This window comes from Perognathus longimembris, chromosome 22, assembly GCF_023159225.1.
Source record: "Perognathus longimembris pacificus isolate PPM17 chromosome 22, ASM2315922v1, whole genome shotgun sequence".
Classification (NCBI taxonomy): domain Eukaryota; kingdom Metazoa; phylum Chordata; class Mammalia; order Rodentia; family Heteromyidae; genus Perognathus; species Perognathus longimembris.
Window position 1 is genome coordinate 18083524 of NC_063182.1, and position 20508 is coordinate 18104031.

The following is a 20508-nucleotide window of genomic DNA, read 5'->3' on the forward strand; positions in this document are numbered from 1 at the left end:
GAGACAGAAATATCCTGACTTATGTACAAAATGTAAGCATATCTAGTTAGTATTTGCATGTTCATGTTTTTGCTTACGTATGTAAGTACATATGTACATACTTTTAAAATCATTGTTTTTACTATCTTCAAATAGTTGTATAAAGGGGTTTCAAATTAACATGTCCATTTATGTGCACAATGCATCTTGGTCAGTGTTTCCCCTCATTATTCTCTCTCCTCTTCTCATTGATCCCATTCTTATTGGTCTCAAGTTTTCTCTTTTTATTTTCATCTATGTCTATGTATTTGCCTGCCCACTATTTCTGTCTCCATTTGTCTGACCCCATCCCTAAGTCACTACCCCTCTCAGATAAGAAATATTTTGTCTTCCTAACATTATTTGTAAAACTATTAGTCATTCAAAAAATTAAAATCTCTCCTGAATAACTGAACTCAAATTTATCGATTTACACAATTTCCATTACTCAAGTATTAAAGAAATTACTTTCAATGAAAAAGACAACATAAACCTAATGCTTTTACTACTAAGAATACATTGTCGCAATAGAGAAACCTTAATGACTAAAAATTGAGTTTCGGAATATTTACCTAGGATGCTTTTAAAATGAGAAAAATAAAAAATGTAATGTCATAATATTTGGTGAAAATACTATTTATCAAGTGTCTCTCTGCAGAGCAAGAATGCATTCCATAGTTTAATTTATTTTAGTTCAACTCAATAAAGATAGTTTACTTAAGGATAACAATATAACATTATCAGGTGAAATACTTGAATTTATGACAATACCCTAAGCAGTTTATCAGGGGAAAAAAATAAACATGACATTAAGCGGGAAATCTTGAGTGGCAAAGTAGGTTAAGTATCTAATTTTGCACGGATTTTCATAATTGGAAAGAAAAATTTTCTAAAGAAATCTTTAGTTTATTTTAAGCAATTCTATCAAAATCTGGTCTTAATTTTAACCATGATATATTTCAGCATTAAAGACACATTGGTACTTTTAAGATTTTATTTTATTAATTTTTTTTGCCAGTCCTAAGGCTTGAACTGTCCCTAAGGCCTGGGCACTGTCCCTAGCTTCTTTTGTTCAAGGCTAGCACTCTACCACTTGAGTCACAGCACCACTTCCAGCTTTTTCTGTTTATGTGGTACTGGGGAATTGAGCCTAGGGCTTCATGCATGCTAGGCAAGCACTCTACCACTAAGCCACTTTCCCAGCCATTAAGATTTTATTTTTTAATGGAAGTAAATAATTGGCCAATGTTTAGAAGAAAGCGTGTTGTCTGTTATAAAAGTTTCTTAGAAATCTCTTAAAGGCTGAGTACCATAAAACTAGGGCAATGCATATATTCTCAGTTACTCTTTAAAAAAACCTGTAAAAGTGACTATAGTGGCATGTTCTGACACGTTCTTTTCAGAAACCGAACCCTGTTAGTGACAGCAGAACAGATTGTGTGCATCTGCTGGGAAAGAGCCAGATGACAGTGGAAAAACACACATGGGTACCTTGGCACAGCAAATAAAAAATGGAGGAAAAAAAGACCTGGAAGAGAAAGTGCTCAACTTTAATTGAAACATTCTTTCCAACATGATGAATATCAGCCAACCACCTCTTGTAGCCTGTCGATTTTGAATATAAGAATGCATTCTAAGAGTCTTTTGTAAATTAAGGCTGTTTTGTACTCTCTTAGTTTTGTACTCTCTTAGCACTAAATATTGACTGCGATTTGGGATTATTTCTTCAAATTATGGCAAATGTAATAAGTATGAGAGTAGAAAAAAGTGCCACTCTACCACAGTCTGGTACATGAACACTAAAATTATAAAAACGCTTTCAGGGCTCAAGTCAAATTTCAAATATCTGGGTTAAGGTTTTGAATTATATATGGATATTATATGGCCACGTGCCAAAGAAGACACAATTCAAATATCTCGCAAATGTGACTATTGTAAATAGTGCTTATACTCAATAGTGCTACGATATTTCATTTTCTGCTGATCAACCGCACTATTGTTTAAACAGTTGGCTCACTAGCAGAAGAGTCCCTACATAAAAACCAAATGTGTTTCTATAAATCATATCAGGAAGTTCTCTTGGATGCACTGATTACAATGAAAATTTATTCTATACAGTATACAATGCAAATTTTAAACTGGAGACAAAGTTGTTTAATAGATTAGTAGTGTGACTGAAGCAGCTGCAGTCAAAAAAAATTCTGGTGATTAACAGCCATTTTCCAGTAATCATAACCCTGGAAAGGCTACTAAGTAGGGGGAGGGGGTTGCAGATGGTAATAATTCTCTCAGCCCATGTGCCTTTGAGGGCTCCATCATCTTCATGCAGACTTATTATTATTATTATTATTTTTAAATTAAAGCTTTTAGAGGCATCCTTGATTGCAGTGTTGGGAGCTGTCCATGCTGTTTTACCACAGGGAAGTCCACTCTGCAAGTATTCCTTGTGCTGAACACTCTCTAGCCAGGCATTAACACAGGGTTAGAAAAGAAAGCTGAAATGCAAGGTGCACACCAGAGGGTCGTTATTCAAAAGCATGAGAACAGTTTCAAGCAGTCACAACTCCCCAGGTTGTATAAACTGGGCAGGCCTAGTCCACATTATCTGTCATCCAACATATGAGGGTTTTTTTTTTTTTTTTAGAAATTGAATACAAAGCTGAACAAGAAGTGATAAACAGTTCCTGACCCCAAGAAAGATTCCCATTTCCATCCTCATTTTATTTAAAATTTTTTATTCTGGATATCATATGTAATTCTCAGGATATATTCTACATTATCTACAATGTTTTTTCTCACCTTAGTGAAAATACCCAAATTGAGTACGTTTATTCATCACCTCAGAGTAGATAAATTTCCCAAGACTGGGACAAATAATTGTAAGAATGCTTTTTATTTAGTTTGAACTACACTAATTTAAAAAGCACTTTATTTGTATAAGTAAATATAATTTATTAATGTATCCAGCAAATTGTCTAAGTTAAATCTTATATGTAAAAGCACTTGTGAAGGAGTATAAGATGAGCAAATAACACTCATGCCTCAGAAAGAAATCTTGTCTGAAACTACAACCAAAATAATGCAATAAGAAATAAATGAACAAGGAACAGTTATGTGTCTTTCGAAAGTAGGGAAAGTAGGGAATACTGATTGTTTTAAAAAGGCTTTAGAATTTTTAGTGAAGACTGTTTTCAAAAACAGCTTACCATCTCTATGTGTATAGAATCAGTTTCCCCAAACTGAAATTAGAGAATGTTTTGTGGAATTGAGAACTTTCAACAAATAAATTCTGAAACTCTTGAATGAAATTATTTTCTTTCTTTGGATCCAGTTCTGATTCTGAAACCAGTATTTAATACCATCTGATGTGTGAAAGGTTTTGATTTTCTTGGAAAAAAGTATATTTTTCACTTAGCAATCATTAGAATCGACCTAACATCAGAACTAGAAACTTACCCTGAAAGTGAACCAGTTGTAATATTCATTCTTTAAAATTTCAGGTAATTATCCCACCAAGATTTCTAAGTGATTATTTGATCATAGAATTAAAATGTAACATGCTGTTATGATAACAATGGTTATTGAATGCTTACTATATGTCTGCATTATGCTTTTATATGTATTCAATATTTATAAAAACTCTAAGAGGTGTGTGCTGTCATTTCCCCCATCGTACAGATGCTGAAACTGAGGTTTCCTGATGATTCAGTAACCTGCTTAAAACATCTAACTTTCCAGGAAATGGGAAATGGGGGCAACAGCCTTTGAACCTGGTTTCGGCTGATGTTCACGTTTATTCCTCACTACTTTATGAATACGTGTCCTAATCACACATGTGTATATTCAAAGAGCTACAGTTAAGATGTCAATGGAGTCTTCAACTCTTTATGTTTGAACAATTTTCTCTATGTTCATGATCATTCTCGCCTGATTTCTGTTTCTGTTGTCCTCTGCTTCCTCCCACTCACATTCCTCATTCCATACACACACTCACACACACATACACACATACACGCACACACACACACACACAAGTACAATAAGAGTTTTGGCTCAACACACTTCATAAAACATTATGAAACCCAAAATTTGGGTCAGCTTGTCCCACAACCATGCCACCTTCTGGGAGTTCATGACACTGTGCATTTTGTCATGATAGATGGTCCATTGACTCTAACGATGTTACTAGTTAATGACAAAGACACAATCCTGTCAACCTTGCTCTTTCGAGACCACTTCCCTGAGCTTTCTCGTGACATGGCATCAGTTTAAGTTTAGACACACAAGTCTCTCAAGCCTAAGGACATAAATTAACACTTTAAACAGTTCTATGATCTCACAGACGTAGTTAAAGCAAGTTAAAAGTGTCCTTGCTTTCACAATACCTAGTACATGTACAGCAGAGAATCCAAAAACAATAAAAATGGTAGAAAAAAAGGTAAAGTCCAGAATTCTTTGATTTTTTTTTGAGCTATAAAATGAGACAAGTGGGGAAGAACACTAATACTTACTCTCACTCAAGCCAGATCAAATAGTTATAGATGGGACATTGCAGAGTTATTTCAGTAACAAGTCTGTAAGGAATAAACTGTGGGTCTGAGTACCACATGCCACCTTTTGGAAATCTATTCAGGTCATGGAAATTTCTTTTGGGTTTATTGGAGAGAAAAAAAATTCAAACATAAAAAGAAGGAGAAGTCAAAATTATTTCCTTAACTCACAGGCTGTTACACACTTTAAGTTGGATTCCAATAAATCCAACAAATGAACACACAGATACATTTTTCTAGTCACCAAAAGTGTTAGCCTTAATTTAATTAGGACAGATAATCCAGAATGAATTAGATCTTGATATATACCTTTTAAGCATACTAATATTAATGGCAACAAAATGAGCGTAAAAATACCTACCTTCTAGCCTTATATAAAACCTTTACTACAAGACTACCCAACAACTTTGTACACCTTCTCCAACATGGAGGAAGATCAGGTCTCCATAAAGGAGTCATTGTAATGTACTAGCTATCATCATTTACAATTTCTGAAATTCTTGTCCAGAGAATTACTTATTAGGCGAAGCTTCAAGAGACTCATGTTTTACTCAGGTAGTGTTGTAATACTTAAATATCAAGATAGTTTACTTTCTATTTAATATTTTTATCCATTCCATATAGTCAATAGCTGATACTTGACAATGGGCCTAAGAATGTTTATTAAGGAGTGGTGATATAAATTATGCTACTCTTGTAAGAAAATTCCAAGAAAATAATAAATGCCATGCTACATAGGAAATTAAAGGACAGTTTTAAATTAAAGGATAGTTTTAATCGGGGCTTTTGAAAAGAATGTGTAATTTAAAAAATGGAAATAAAATGTTATTGGCTCCCCTCTGTATTAATATATGCAAAAAATTCAGCATTTTTTCTCCCTTGCTAATGGTCCTTAAAGGTTGCCAGGTGCAAGGAACATGCCAAAACACCTAGAGCAAGAATATGACACTGTGGTCACATTCTTATGAGTTGCCTTTTACATTTCTTTAAGGTTTATGCTATATTTGTTTATTAACACTCTTTTGAGAAACATACACATCCACAGAAAAGTAGCTGACTGATATTTAAACAGAATTAAAATTATCTACTCTATTTTAAAGAAAAATTAAATCATTTTCACTGTTGGCCTGATTTGGTAAATTGTAAATAGGCAGTTAATAATTGGTTTAATAGGCTACTGACTAAACTAACATTTCTACCTCATTCATTCCCAGTTAAATAATTTAGTGCAAAAATAAAATTGGAATAAATATTTATTATGTAGTAACACATTCTCCTGAACGGTCCCATTTAATATATTTCCAAAGGAGAATGCTAGTTTTAGAAAGGTGTGCTGGCAAAAATCTGATTGCACCTCTCTCAAATGAGATTCTTCTCTTGACTGAACGAAGAGGCAGCTAGGAATTATTTTTCATAGAATTAAAAAAATTACATTGGTAACATTTGAAAATGTAACTTGCTAATTGAAAACTACTTTCAAACATTTTTCCCCTTTACATTTAAAAGAGAAGTGGAAGTTTTCAGACCACAGCTTCAAATGTAAGGAATGGGAATACAGATTATTTTTGAAGTTGATTTACCTTGAATGGTATTAAACACATTGCCTTCATGGCACCTTTCAAATCAAGAGCCTAATCCAAATCTGAAAGGCAATGCCCATATTTTTTTTTGTCTTTCTATTCTGTATTTTGACCTAATAATTACAAAAAGTGTGAATGTTTATCAACAAACATCATGGCAGGACCATATATTATATTGGAACATTGTTGCTTCTCCTCAACTTAAATTTACATCATAGAATGATATTACTTATCTGGAATATAATTCACAGACTCCATTGAAAAGAAATCACTGTGTATTTTTCTTATTTTTAGTTTTTGTCCAGCAAAACAAAATTGAAAAAAGGAGGGGTGGGGATGTCTGCTTGGGCCTTCATGTGAGGGAGAGGTCTCATATTCCCTCTCATATCTATTGTTTCCTGCATTCTAAACTGTTAGGTGGGAATAAAAAACAAAAATGGGGGAAGCATACTGAATTCACTTTGCGGCTAATGTTTTAGTGATTAAGAGGCAGAATTTTCTAGTTATAGAAGGGAAACATTATGCTTTTCCTTTCCCAAAGCTACTTCTCAGGAAGAAGGCCCTCACAGCTCCATAGCCTTCGCAGGGGAGAAAGGGACATTGCTTAGGGTTGAAATCACTCTCAGACTGAGGACGGGAAGTTTATGATGTGGTACTCTGCACTGGTTCTGGGCTGCAGCCAGCAAGTTTTCATTTTGTATTCCTGCTGCCAGTACCTGCCCTGCGTAGTCAAGAATAAAAATACACCAGAGCTCTACCTCAGAAACTGTGGATGTTACAAGAAATTAAAAGAGTTTATTTTTCTTTCTTTATCCTGAGTGTAATTACTGTTTTTGAAAAAGAAAGAGCTGAAACTATAGTAACTGGAGAATTTTCCCTCTTTTTAAACTCCTCACACTACCTACCCACAAAGCCATTTAAGTTAAATGGTACATTTACAGACTCACCTACATGAAGGATATAACTTAAAACATCTGCTTAGACATATACGTTCTATTCTGATATAAAATGTGTGGCAAAATTGTTTAAAATATAGAGCCATTATATTCTTAAAATATGTGCTCTTCAGTGTGTGTGTTCATTCATTAAAGAGAACTTGGACCGCAATTAAGTAGTCGGTCCTATAAAGGTTCCTTGTGTGACCGTGATTTCTAAAAATAAATGCTCCCGTGAAGATTTCTGCTAAATAATCACATGTTCAAAATTACTTTAAAGAAATATCAATCCCTCATGTTGCATAAAGCAGTAACACCACCTCTCCCTAATAAGACTTGGTTATACTCCTTATACAAGGGCTAGAATTAATTAGAAGATAAAAAAATAAAAGTCAAGGGTTTTTTTTTTCCTATCAAAGAGTAAGTCAGTTTCCTTAACTGTCCTGGCTTATTCATATTAGTAAGTCTATTTTCTAATTTTGTGAATGAATAAGCAAATCTTAGCCGAGGCTGCCCATCTTTAGGATTTGGAAAAGGATTGCAGTCTCTTGCTGTCATACTACCTTGCTGGAAAAACCCAAATATATGGGGAAAAAAAACAAAGATAGGAGTAGTTAGGGCCGTTCTTAAAGATACTTTACATTCAGTCAAATAACTATAACTGAACTTTAAAAATACATTACGTTACAGATCATTTGAGAATGATTTATACAAGTTCTTCATGCACATCTTATCTTTGATAAGAAGATACAAAGGGAAAACTAGATCATGCTCAAGATGCTATTTGGTAAAAACAGTTTTCAAAATTAAGGTGCCTTATTTAAAACATCTCTTGAAGACTTGTGCTGTCATTCCATATGAATTGGAGTACTTGCAGGATGGACAACATTGCTCCATTTATTTAAAATTTGCAACATTATGAATTAGTAAAGTCTCTATAATGCTGCATTACTAAAGAGTAGTAATTCTTACGGAATCTGCTTATAGGAAGTGTAGGGTCTATAGTGCTCACAATGTCACATATTTTCAAGGCAAGAACTCTACCACTAGGCCATATCCCCAGCCCCATGTCACATATTTTCTTTAAAACACTCTCAAATTATTCTCTTCATGTGTACTCTGAACTTTGTTTACACTGATTATATTCAAAAACAAACACAGAAATTTAACTTGGGCAGTAGAATGACAAAGTCGAGCAAATACATTACAGGGATGTCAAATAAATGTTCTTCATATTTTGGAATGATATTAAACCATGGATTTACATAACTATCTCAACTTTCATCCTTAATAGGAATATGCTTTTACTTTTTGCAGTAAAAGTGATACTAAGGAAATGTGGGACAAGACTGTTTTGGATAATCTTTCCTATAATCTTATATTTCACAATAGTATTCATCAGAAAAGATTTTTCTTGCACAGATGAAAACAATTAACATAAATTCATTAGTGCTATCTCCGTATTCTTAAGAGAAAAGCAGGGAATGATGCTTCCTAGAAGCTTTTATTTCTTTATGCTTCAGTGCTATATGTAAATAGTAGTAACTATTAAATTGTGGCATTGAGCTAGATCTCTACTATTTGAATGTATTTTACAGTGATTGCACTTATAAACATTAAAATATATATTACAATTTCAATATTTTGTAGATCTTTCTCAGTGTTCCGTGTGACAGTTTTTGTGCTCACAAACTACAGTAGATCTTTACAAGTTATTTCCTTTCTCATGCTGCTATTCTCTTACATACTGCATATTTGCTTCAACTCTCAAAAGGAAGAAATGTGGCTCTTGTGGGAAAGGCCCACCCCTTTCTACATGTTTGCTTCCTTGAACGAGAAAGGAACACACCCCCTTACATTCTTTGAAATGTGTCTAAGAAGTACAGAATCATAATAACACTGTATCATTGATTAAATTAGAAAATTAACTGATAGTCAAATGTTAATATGCCAAGTAATTTTAACAAGAGAACTAACAGACACCTGTTTGTAACAGCAGTGAACTACATTCGATGTAGCCTCTGTATTCGGATGCTTAGAATATTTGTGCTAATGGAAGAAAGTCATGAATGTTCGTGGTGTGTGTGTGCTGTATGACATCTCAGGAAGAGACCAATAACTCTTAAAGAATTTTTACTACATCTTTTCAATTTAAGACTATTAGGATAATGTTCCTCCCTTTCATATGAATACAAAGAGAAAAAAAATAAACTAAAGTATCCAAATTCCTAAGTAAAATCAGAGACCTATTAAAAAAAAAATCACAGACCTGCAAGAATATCACAGGTCTCTTCTTGTCATTCTAATGTCAGAAAACTTACTCTGAAGTTAGTGTCTACTGATTTCTACCTAAGTAAAGCAATCTACTAAGCATGAAAAATTACATTCTAATAAGGCTTCCTTTCCTTTTGTAGAATTGTATATGCCTGAACCAACTTTTTCTTTGTTGTTATCTTTCAAATAAGTAATGCACTCCATATTTGTGGCAATTTGGGCGCTTATCTTTCCTTTTATTTCTGAAATTCTCTTTTCCTTTATTTGAAAATGTAAACAGAGTAGGCAACTTTTAACATTTCTTTACCTACTTTTTAGGATTTAAGTGAGGTGGTTATTCTCTTTGCCACTTGTTTACTATGCATTTTAGCTCAGTAATTTCCAGGCTTACAAAATGGAAGCTCTGCTATTTTGCCTATGTTTTTCCCTTGGAGGGAGAGTGAAGATATACAGGGAATATATAAATTGGAGCTAAAGGTAATAAACTTATTAAAACTTAGTAAGATATTGTTATGGTCAAAGAAAACCTGCATGTGTCACAAATTCACATCAATGGAACATTTCATTCACTAAAATCTGCTATCTTAGTATAATAATACACAGAAAATTAAACACATAAATATTAATTTTATGTACCACAGAACACATAGGCAATGAAAATGCACTGTTTACATTTATGGGTGACTCATTAGTGTTTTATTGTGTGAAACACTAGGAGGCATCAGTTGGGTAAAAAAAGACTTCAATTTTAGAGAAAGCAAGAGATTACTGAAGAATTGGATGTATAAGAAGCTGGAGTTTTCAAAATGTCATTTTCTGAAACAAAAGTTTATTCTCTGAAATGAACCTTCAACACATCATGTTTTGTGGTAAAGAGGGATTTTTATAAAAAATTCATGAAATATACAAACGTATACACATAATTGATCAATCAACACCTATCAAGCTATATTTCACATGTACAGATTCATGATATCGTAATTAAATATTTTCACAAAGACTGGAGTTGGTTATAGAACAACTTAATGGGCATTGACTATTATGCATTTTCTGCTCAATTACTCAAAACTACAAGGATATTTTATTTCTGGCAAATTCTGCTTTGTAAGCTTTACCATACTCCTGAAAATGTCCAATAAGTTTAAGCCTTATAATAACCACTGCACATAAAGCAGACAACTTGAAATCTGTTCATAAAGAAGTGATGGAACTTAAAATTTCAGCAATGAAAAAACAGGTAAAGAGCACGTTTTCTCTCACTGCGCTATTGAAAGTCTATTATTTGAAAACGGAGTTTTCTACTGTTTGAATGGCTCTTCATAATGATGAAGCAACAGGGTCGTCATACACTTATCTAGCAATCATTTGAAATCCGAGTGCCTTGCCGGTCCTCATCACTCAGCTTTTATCTTTGACCTATCAGAATGACACGTGAACTGTGTAATCTGCCTTTTGTAAAGTGCACAGACTCCGTTGTCGCTCCTGGTTTTGTGAATCGTCCCTGTAATCTGGTTTGATTTCCTAAAGGTGACAGATCTCAATGAACAGTCAAGCTTAACAGACTGCAGGACAGTCCATGTGTCCATGAGATTAAGGTGCAGTGTTGAGGATGGTATCATAATCACCCCTCCTTACACATATAGCACACTCACTGAGTATCAGTCGCTAAGGCCTTTCACTGTGTCTTCACCATATGTGTAAAAAGATTAACTTGGGAGGCATTTTCTCAGAAAATGAGCTTTTGTAAATATATAGCATTTTATTAATATTCTCTTTAAGGACATTCCATGACCCTTAATTGCAGATTGAATTCTTTCATGGTTTTTTCACTCATGCCCTGGGGACCACGGTTCTCTGTTTAATAACTATTTCTTTGTAGTTTTGTAATGCAAGTATTACTGAACATATATTTAACCCAATTTTGTCACTTTCTGAGATTTTAGGGACTCAAAATATATTGCACATAGAGTTGGGAAACAAACCACAAAATGTCTACAATAAATAGAAGAAAGTTTTAAAGATGATGCTAACATATGCTAAGAAGGTATTTGATGCAGTTCATTATAAAAGAAATTTGAATACAATGTATCATTTATTACAAAGAGACAGCAGGACTCTTAAGCAAATTATTGACAGCAAACTGAGTAACAAGAGAAAAATTAATAGCTGAAAAATATAGGACATAATACTTCTTCAGGACTTAATTTTGAATCATTATAGAGCTGCTTTCCACATTGGAATGAAACATTTTCCTAAATTTTTTCAAAATAAGCCGGCTTACAAAGAAAAAAAAAAGAGGTAGTGCAATAAATCCTTTCAATTTAAATTTTATGTAGTTATTTAGGCTAATGTGGTCCTATCCAGAAAAGTTAACACCTGTGTTTATACACTTTGAAAGTATGACTAGCTCTGGGAAGATAAAAAATTGAATTCTTATTATTTGTTATTTAAGCCAATGTTAATAAAATTAATATTTAATAAGAGCTGCACCTTAATATTTATTATTTCTCATTGTGTAATCGCATAGCAAACAGGATGCAGACAGCACAAATATGCAAACATTTGACAGCTATGTGTATTTTATTAATAAATAGTAGATTTTTATAAAAATTACTGCAAAACAAAGTAAAGATAATTACCAGTTAATGTCTCCTTGACTGAAGAACCAAATTTTAAACTATTGTTTTATTTAAAGTGTGTTTTGATGAAATATTTTAAAATTGATTTAATAGTATAAGATATAGTTAAATACATTTTCTGCAAATAGGAAAAAAATTCTCACAGACTTAAAATATTTTTTTTCCTCTTGAGATAAGGTGTTAACTAGAGGCACCTCATTTTATCTATCAAATACTGAATCCATTTGTGTTAGAACTGCTTCTTTTACCTTAATAAATAATTTAGAAGACCATAACATAGTTCATTAATTGCATTTTTACCTAAAACTAATAAATTAATAGGAAAAAAAACAGTTTGATACATCCTGAACATTTTAAGGACTAGCCAAAACTAGTGATAGTTAAAAAATTAGATACTTTTGTTTCAAATGGGAGATATCTGGTCTATTTAAAGCTAAAATCCGTATGCAATACAAGGTTAAACAAGGTTCACAGGTGGTCACATTTCCATATCCTGCCAATCCTCTAAGGAATGAAGTTTTTATACTCCACATAAACATCTTTCCTCAGTAATCACAATTTTCTTGCAAGGTACCAGGGAAGAGTCTGGTCACTTTTGGACTGGTAGATGGATGTGGTTAGAGTTGCCTTTCTAGCATTTATGAAATATATGCAGCACCCCAACATTTCATAAGACAGGTACCATTAGACTTAGTATCAGATTAACAATAGTAAAATGCACTTTGTGTCAAAGCACTTCTCCACTGAGGACTGGGTATAAAGAACTGGCAGAGAGCCTGATTCTACTTATTATATTGTCAGCATTTACATATAAAGTATTTTATACAAAAGATCCCCATTCCTAAAATGTGAAGGAAAAAAAAGGCGTTTCCTGAGGAAAGATAACTACTGGACCTAGATTGCTGAGAAATAAATAACTCAGATGTATAATACTTTAAGATTTAATAGCCACGTTCTGGGAAAGTAGTAACATTAGCATTGAATTAAAATACTTGTATAATGTGTACTAGCACAATAAGCAATGTGTTGTGCCTGAATATACTTCCTTCATTCCCAACTTTATCACTGAGTTTGGTAACTTTCATCCAAAGTCCAAACAGAAGGCAATCTAAGTCACTTAATACTGTTTTTAAAGAGCTGTGTATTTGACTTGGTCTAAACAACAATGCCGGTGCTGAAATCCTAACATGAATTGTGAAATGTATAGACTACCGAGGCCAGGGTTACTTTTTGTCCATACCAATTAAGAAGCCCTCATTCAAGCCAACACTTTGGTGAGGGACGAAGATGCACAAAGGTAGGCTGACAGACAGCCATGCTGCAGCTCAAACTAATCCGAAGAATTAAGAATTAGTGGCTCAGAAGCAAAACCTTGGACAAATCAGTCTTTGGGTGAGGGGGACTCCTGGGAACATCTTTCCACAAGGAACTAACTGCTAAATCTTAAGACATCTATTTTCAAGGTCACAGAACACTCTGTGAAAAATTAAAATCCACCGAGGCGCCACACTCTCCACCATATCAAACATGCTAATGACGTGAACTAAACTTCATGAAACTTTAAACACACTGCGTGACAGGCACCAGTCAGAAGTGATTTCAACAACTGATGGCAAACGGATAAGACTGCCTAAAAAGTTACTTTTAGCAGCACACACGGAAATAGTGGAATCTAAGGAAAAAGAATGCACAACGTGCCTCAACTTCAGCCCTCAAATAAGCCACAAGGATGGTCCTAGTGCCATAGACTATACTGAGGCAGCTTTCAGAGACAATACCCAGGCTATTTCTATTTTTACCGAGAAATGTCAGAGGTACTTACATGAAGGAAGACCCGACCAGATTAGTCCTTGGGATATTTTCCTTTCTTAAGAGAAAGGGAGAGAGGGAGAGAGAGGAAAAAAAAAACAAAACTAAAAAACAATAATCTTTACTTTGTCCAGCCTTGAAGTGCTTCTCCACCTGATTCAAACATGCAGTCACGGCGACCCACACAGAACCTTCAAAGTCAATCCAATAGCAGCCCGAAGATGTCTGGGTGTACGCGTGTGCTCAAGTGTCTGTGACTGCAAGCAGAGCGAGCAGAGAGAGCTGGAGACGATGTATGCCTCTGTGTGTGTGCGCGCGCGCGCGCGCGAGGTGAGCGCGCGGGGAGGGGGAGGCGCGCGCGGGCCCGCGCATTCGCGCGCGCCCAGTCCGCTCGGAAGAGGAGGAGGAGGAGGAAGAGGAGGAGGAGAAGGACGAGGGGAAGGAGGAGGAAGAGAAGGAGGAGAAAGTGGCTCTCTGCAGCCCGTCGGATTAAAAGTAACCAGACTCGTCCAGAAAACTGCGTCCAGGAAGGAAGTGACAGAAGACGAATGGGAAAAGGAGAGCAGCTCACAGCCTTTGAAACCTCGCGTAAAAAAAGGCGGGGAGGGCGGGGGGCGGAGGGAGATGCCAGGATACTGGGTGGAGAGGCGGGGGTGGCAAGGCAAACTGAGCTCTTAGGGTTGGAGTTCGAAGCAGCGCGTCCGCTGAAGTGTCTTCCCCCTCCCCCCCTTATTTGATCTGTTCTTGCCTTGGCCTCACGTTGCCTCTTCCCCTCCGTTTCTCTCTCTTTCTCTCTTGCTCTCTCTCCCTCTCTCCTGTCTACAATCCCAGGCCGTGGACTCGCTCCTCGCGAGCTGGAGAAATCACCAGTTTCACTCTTGCAAAAGGGGGGCGGGGATTAGACCTCCGAGCATTTTAATAAAACAAACATACAGCAGCTCCCTCCTCATCCCTCCAGTCTCAACTAGATTGATAAATTACTCCACTACACTACTTTAATTATGTATATGGTATGCAGAATAAATCACTGAACATCAGTACCTCAATCAAGCACTTTTAAATGATAATTGCATCTTGGGTGAATCAATCTTTCCATTCCTGACATTTTGCTAATTTTAGTTTTACGGTGGGGTAATGGCACATGCCATACGCAAACCTAATGACAATTCTTTATTGCACGAAAGGAAGACAACACGTTGAGCGGCGGGCTCCCTGCTTCTCTCCCCGCGCCACTGCAGGGGACGCTCGGAGAGAGCCGAAGTCTCCGCTGCCGCGCGCGCTCGCTCTCCGGGGACGCAGCGTGCCAGCCAGCAGGAAAGTCCTGCAAAAGTCGGGATCTTTCCTCTGACCAATAGGAGCGCGACCCTCACCATAGCTCCGTGACTCCCCCCTCCCCCTTCGGATTCGCGCTGGCTACTTCAGTCTTCCACCGGTCGGTGCGCGCTTCTGTTACTCACGCGGAAAAGCCACCGTCCAGGATGCCTGCAGCACTCGATCCCAGCGTGCTTTTCCTGCAGAACACGCGGCTTTCCACCCTGAAAGGTTGGAGGGCTAGACAGCGAGCTGGAAGCTTTGTCGAACGTTAGTTGTGTAGGAAACAATACAAGAATTACTAGTTTTTTGAAATCCTGGCTTCATTTGCGAGGCCATGAACTTTCTAATCAGTTTGGAAATATTTACCAAGGCAGCAGCTAGCTAGCTGCCTCAGAGATTTCCCCCCTCCTTTCTCAAGCTCTATTTCTCTCCCTCTTTTCCCCTTCTCTCTCTTCTACACCTTACTGGCGCCCGTGCAGGTCATTACACCAAACCAACTTCCCAGAGGCTTTAGGTTACTGGTGACCTCACTTACACTGAAGACTTTGGGCCACACAGGAAGCAGAAATAGGGACTGATAAGGAAGAGCATTGTGTTAAGGTGGAAGCAGGTGAAACGTTTTTCTTTAGCAAAAATATAGGTTAATATTCAATTTTTAGGCAAAGATATGAGAGTCTGGACACCACCCTGCTCTTTCTAATTACACCATACCCAAGAAAGTTAAAAATAAAATGTTAGCCATACTCAAATGAAGAGACAAGATTCCAGTAAAATATAGATAACGTGAAATAGTCAAACATCTAAAAAACCTAATATTGGGAAGGAAATGGAAAACGAACAAAGGCCAAAATGCTGAGTGTACAAGAGGAGGCAGTTCTTGTATACAGAAATATTTAGCTAATTAAAGATATTTCCTCACTTAAAAAATTCCTTTCTGTACTATGTGTTTAGCCCAACGACTAGTTGCATTTCCTGTTAACTTCTTTAGTATGCCTGCAGACAACTATTTTAATACATGAAGGCAGAGTGGTTCTCAAAGCCTCCTGCTTCATTGTGGGGGCTATTTGATGTTAGTTGCTTCTCTCAGAAGAGTGATTTCAACATTCAACCCACCCTCCCAAGCTTCACTTGAACGGAGATGGTTGATTTAACAGGCAAGTACAAGTAGATCTGAACAATCTTCATGCTTCTGGCTCATTACCATTGTGACTATTAGTACAGCTAAGGAAGATGGCATTTTTATTTTAGAAAAGCAGGGCAAACTGTCACAAAGCAAAAACTATCTGAAATAGTAAAAAAAATTGCAGATTATTACATACATTTTGCTTGCCTGTTTGTTTTTCATATGGTGAGTTCGCTACTATCATGAATTCATTTTAATAGTACCGCAAAGAACATCTATGTCAGGTTTTTATTTAAAGTATAACATCTAAAAAAATTCCAGAAATTTAAAGGTACACTGACATTTTAAATACTAAGATTTGTCTGTATGTAGTGGTAAAAAAGAAAATTAATTTTGTTTTTTTAAAGGTTTACAAAGGTTTTCACAAAGCAAACCATTTGAAGAACCATGTGAGTTTATAGCTATAATGTTTAAAATTAATGTAATGAATTGTAATGGCCTATGAGCAAGTACATATGAACAAATAGATAAAGCTGGTTCAAGAATTTCAATCATGTTGTGTTTAGTAGATTAAAGAGGGCATTTCTGTTTGTCATAGTGCACTACTGTTTTAGATTTATTTTTCCTTGATCTGCTTTATTTTGCCTTTTCACATTTTAAAGAATTATTTAATGATAAACATAACAAACCCATAATTATCAGTGATAATGCTAGCATTCAAAACTATATACAACCCCACATTGTGGATAACTTGAAAACAATTTGGATCTGAATGTATCACAGTTGGCCTTTGAATATATAAGATTTTTTCCCCTCAGCAGATTTAGCTTCTTAATTATGTGTGACCCAAGTTAATATTAGCATTAGTTTCCTTCCTCAAAGCCTTTAATAGTTGAAGGGAAACAGAAGAGGTTGTGTAGAAATACACAGTATGCACTCACCTGAAATTTAAAATTTTCATTACAAAGTAATGAAGTAGTTAATTTAGAGTTTTCTTTAATACTCTTCTTTTAAACAAGTCCCAACCTGGTATTTATTTTTTTCTTTAAATTTACCAAACCATCTTTATCTTTGTCACCTCATATTATTTGGCTAGGACCACAATATTTTCTCATGTACAGAGGGGCTTGTCCTGGGTGTTAGGAAACTCAACTGAGTTCAAGGCTTTTGTGGCTGGGAATGTAGCTGAGTGGTAGAGTGATTGCCTAGTGTATTAAAGGCCCTAGATTCAATCAGCAGCACTATCCAAAATTTGAAAAACAACAACAACAACTGAGTTTTATTGTTGCATGTGTACTTTCTATGCTTTTGTTTATAGGTTAGATGCATTCTCCAATCTACGTCTTTGATTGAGTTATAAAGTAAGGAAAAGATTGTAATTGGATTATAGAGATCTATCTTGTTAAATAAAAGGTGACTTTTCTTTAATAATATATTGATATCTGGGAATGATATACATTTAATAAATTATCTCTATGTATATGTGTGTATAGGGCCTAATCACCAAGTAGTCCTTTCATTAAATATGTTTTATTTTAATGTAAGTTTACATTAAGTTTTCCCCCAAAAGAATTATACTTAGCAGTATATTTAATTAAAGTGCCCAGGAAGTGAAAGAGTTTGTGATATTTGGAATTCCTAAATGTAAGGAAAGCTAATATTTCAATCTCTGATCAGTTGCCTACCATCTTGCACCACCCCCCTCTTCTCACTATTTCCCTACATTAAAGCAGCAGTCTACTAAAGCCCTGTGCACTGAGTCTGCCTGCTTTTAAGCCTGGCCCACGCTGGGTGTAGCTCTTGAAGTGAGCTTTAAAAAATTATTTTAAAGTGATCTGGGGCGGTTGCTACAGCAACCCACCCTGAGATGAAGAAAGGCTATGGATTAACTTACCTGTCAAGATTATTCAACTATATAGTATTTGTTCTTTACTCAGAGTACTTGCAACATAAACATGATAATTGAATATGGAAGTTCAGAAAACTCTAAAACCATAGTAGGACCTAAATTCCATAGCATGAAACATACTCTGATCTTTTTGTAGTTGGATGGTGTACATGACTCCTTGTGAAATGAATTAGTTGTAATGGATACTTGAAAGGGAACCCCTGAAATGTGATGTGAGTTTTCAACAAAATGGCATTACATTACTTATAATATAAAAGATTATGATGATTTAAAATAATTATCTTTCTCATATATGTCTATACTATAAATACTTAGGGACAAATCATTTGGCAGTTTTCCTTTTATGATAACTTTGTGGTAATGATAAAAGAAATGTGGGCACTCACCACATACACTTCTTCACCACCACAGTCATTTGCCTTCCATTCTTTACTTCATCTCTTCATTGAAGTTACTTCACAGTTTGCAGCTCTTCTTTGGCACCTGAACATGAGTAAAACATAAAAAATATGTAGTAATTTTTAAGAGGTGACATCAAACTACATTAGATTCATTTCTAAAACTTCTAAATCAATAATTCTGACTTTAAACAAAACCATGCACTGGCTAGAAAAGACCTTCAGTGATCATTTGTGATAAAACATTGTTAAAAGAAACAGTTTATGGTCCAAATGTAAATTTCAAAAATTCAATAGAGACAGCGAAATGTGCTTGGTACTCAAACCAGCAGAATATATAGCACATGAACTGATTGTGATTAAGACTCCGCAATATACTTGCTATTTCAGGGCAAAGTTTAAATCATATCCTTTATCTCATATATGATGATCTCACATTTGTCTTTATGTTCATACATTTAAGTTTATATCTGCTTAAGAATTACAAGGAAAAATGTAAAATGCATAACTTATCAAGCTTACAAGATTTGTCAAATTAGGAGGTGTTTACAATGCAACTTTAGGTTGCTGGCAAGGCTCATTTTATGCATTATTTTAAGGCCACTTTAAAATACTTTGGGGCTAATGATGTGGATTTAGTAACACTTATGAATTTTGTTACTAATAACATCCTACCAAGCAGTGTTTAGCTGTATGGAACACAGACAAATGTTCTTATGTTCTAATCTCTGTGTTAGATTGGCTCTCCATTACTTAAAGTACACAAATGAACCTTTCCTTAAGATCAGAATGAGACTAGTCTAGAAAAAGAACTAACTGTGTGACATGTAAGATCACAATGATTCATATCCATTTTCCCATTTATAATAGACAGATTTTTCTTAGCTTTATAAGAGGACTTTATATAAAGTTTTTTTGGTATTTTTATTGCATGTTGATTGTATTTTTTATTATGTTAGGTCAAAGCTAAGAAGAAATAAAGAATTTTGGCCAGCTTTAAGGGGCTAGTTCTGTTGGTTGAGTTTAGTCTTTTACATACAAGAGTGAGTTTCTCTAAACTTGATCGAGTGGTAAGTACTAATGTTCCAGTCCAATTCCTTTCTCCTGTTCTGCTTGGTTTTACAGTGTGTTATTAAAGTGAAAATCATGATACATATATCCCAGGGCCTTTTCAGATAACAGAAATGCAACCTTTATGAAATAATGTCTGAAAGATACTTCAGTGCATTAAAAATGTCCAATAAATTATGATATATTTCATATAGTTCCTGTATCAGTAAGCCCAGATAAGGCTTGATTAGTAATTTGTTTGCAAGTCAGTGGCTGATTTAAAAGCACCCACATACATAGCTTAATATAATGGGACTTTACACACCTAACTCACAAAATTGTTAAATGTTTCTTTTGGAAACTGATTCTATTGCATTTCAATAGAACCATCCATTGGTTTTATTTCACAGAAACCTTAAATTTAAGGAATGCATTTTCACACTCCCCCTTTGAACTGTTTTTTTTTTTTCTGGCCACCTTATAATAACTGCATTTTTGAAGGTCTGGGTGGAAGTGTTGGGTTAAAAATCTCTTCACAGAGCACCAGCAGTGGAGTTCACTGATTTAAAAAAGCAGTATCTTAAACGTTTTGGTACCTGCTTCTTTAGGAAGCAGAAGGCTGAGATTCAGTCCGCATAGCCCCTTTAGAGGCCAGACAGCCAAGGGATGCCTTTGGTTTCAGCAGCACCCTCTGCTAAGTCCCTGATTTCAGGCAGCATCAACAAATCCTCTGGTTGATTTGTGTGGAAAGTGAATCCGCTCTGGCTGGGCGTTCCAGAGGGGCGCGTCAGCCACACAGGAACCCAGTGATTTCGGTCCTGCCCACCAACTCTGCCCTCACCACCTATGTAGTACTATCCTCTGCCCTTGGCTACTTCCTCCCACCCGCTTTCTACCGGATGGATGGGG

At 35.6% G+C, this 20508-nt stretch overlaps 2 protein-coding genes across 11 annotated transcripts in view; one reads left to right on the forward strand and one right to left on the reverse strand.

Annotated features, from left to right (window-relative positions):
- The window catches only part of Mef2c (myocyte enhancer factor 2C), a 173607-nt gene that overhangs the window by 138714 nt on the left and 14385 nt on the right, over nucleotides 1-20508 (reverse strand). For 6 of the 10 annotated variants that reach the window (XM_048331422.1, XM_048331408.1, XM_048331420.1 and 3 more), the window contains exon 2: nucleotides 18538-18634. The gene's annotated coding sequence lies outside the window, so the exon portion shown is untranslated. Of the gene's footprint in view, nucleotides 1-13818; nucleotides 14057-18537; nucleotides 18635-20508 lie in introns of those variants that run through there. The other 4 variants (XM_048331413.1, XM_048331414.1, XM_048331412.1 and 1 more) reach the window with 4 other exon arrangements.
- LOC125340027 (zinc finger X-linked protein ZXDB-like) lies at nucleotides 13932-17424 on the forward strand. Its single transcript, XM_048331423.1, has 2 exons — nucleotides 13932-14393; nucleotides 14990-17424. The coding sequence occupies exons 1-2, from the start codon at nucleotides 14097-14099 to the stop codon at nucleotides 15158-15160; spliced, it is 468 nt and encodes a 155-aa protein (XP_048187380.1). The 5' UTR covers nucleotides 13932-14096; the 3' UTR covers nucleotides 15161-17424.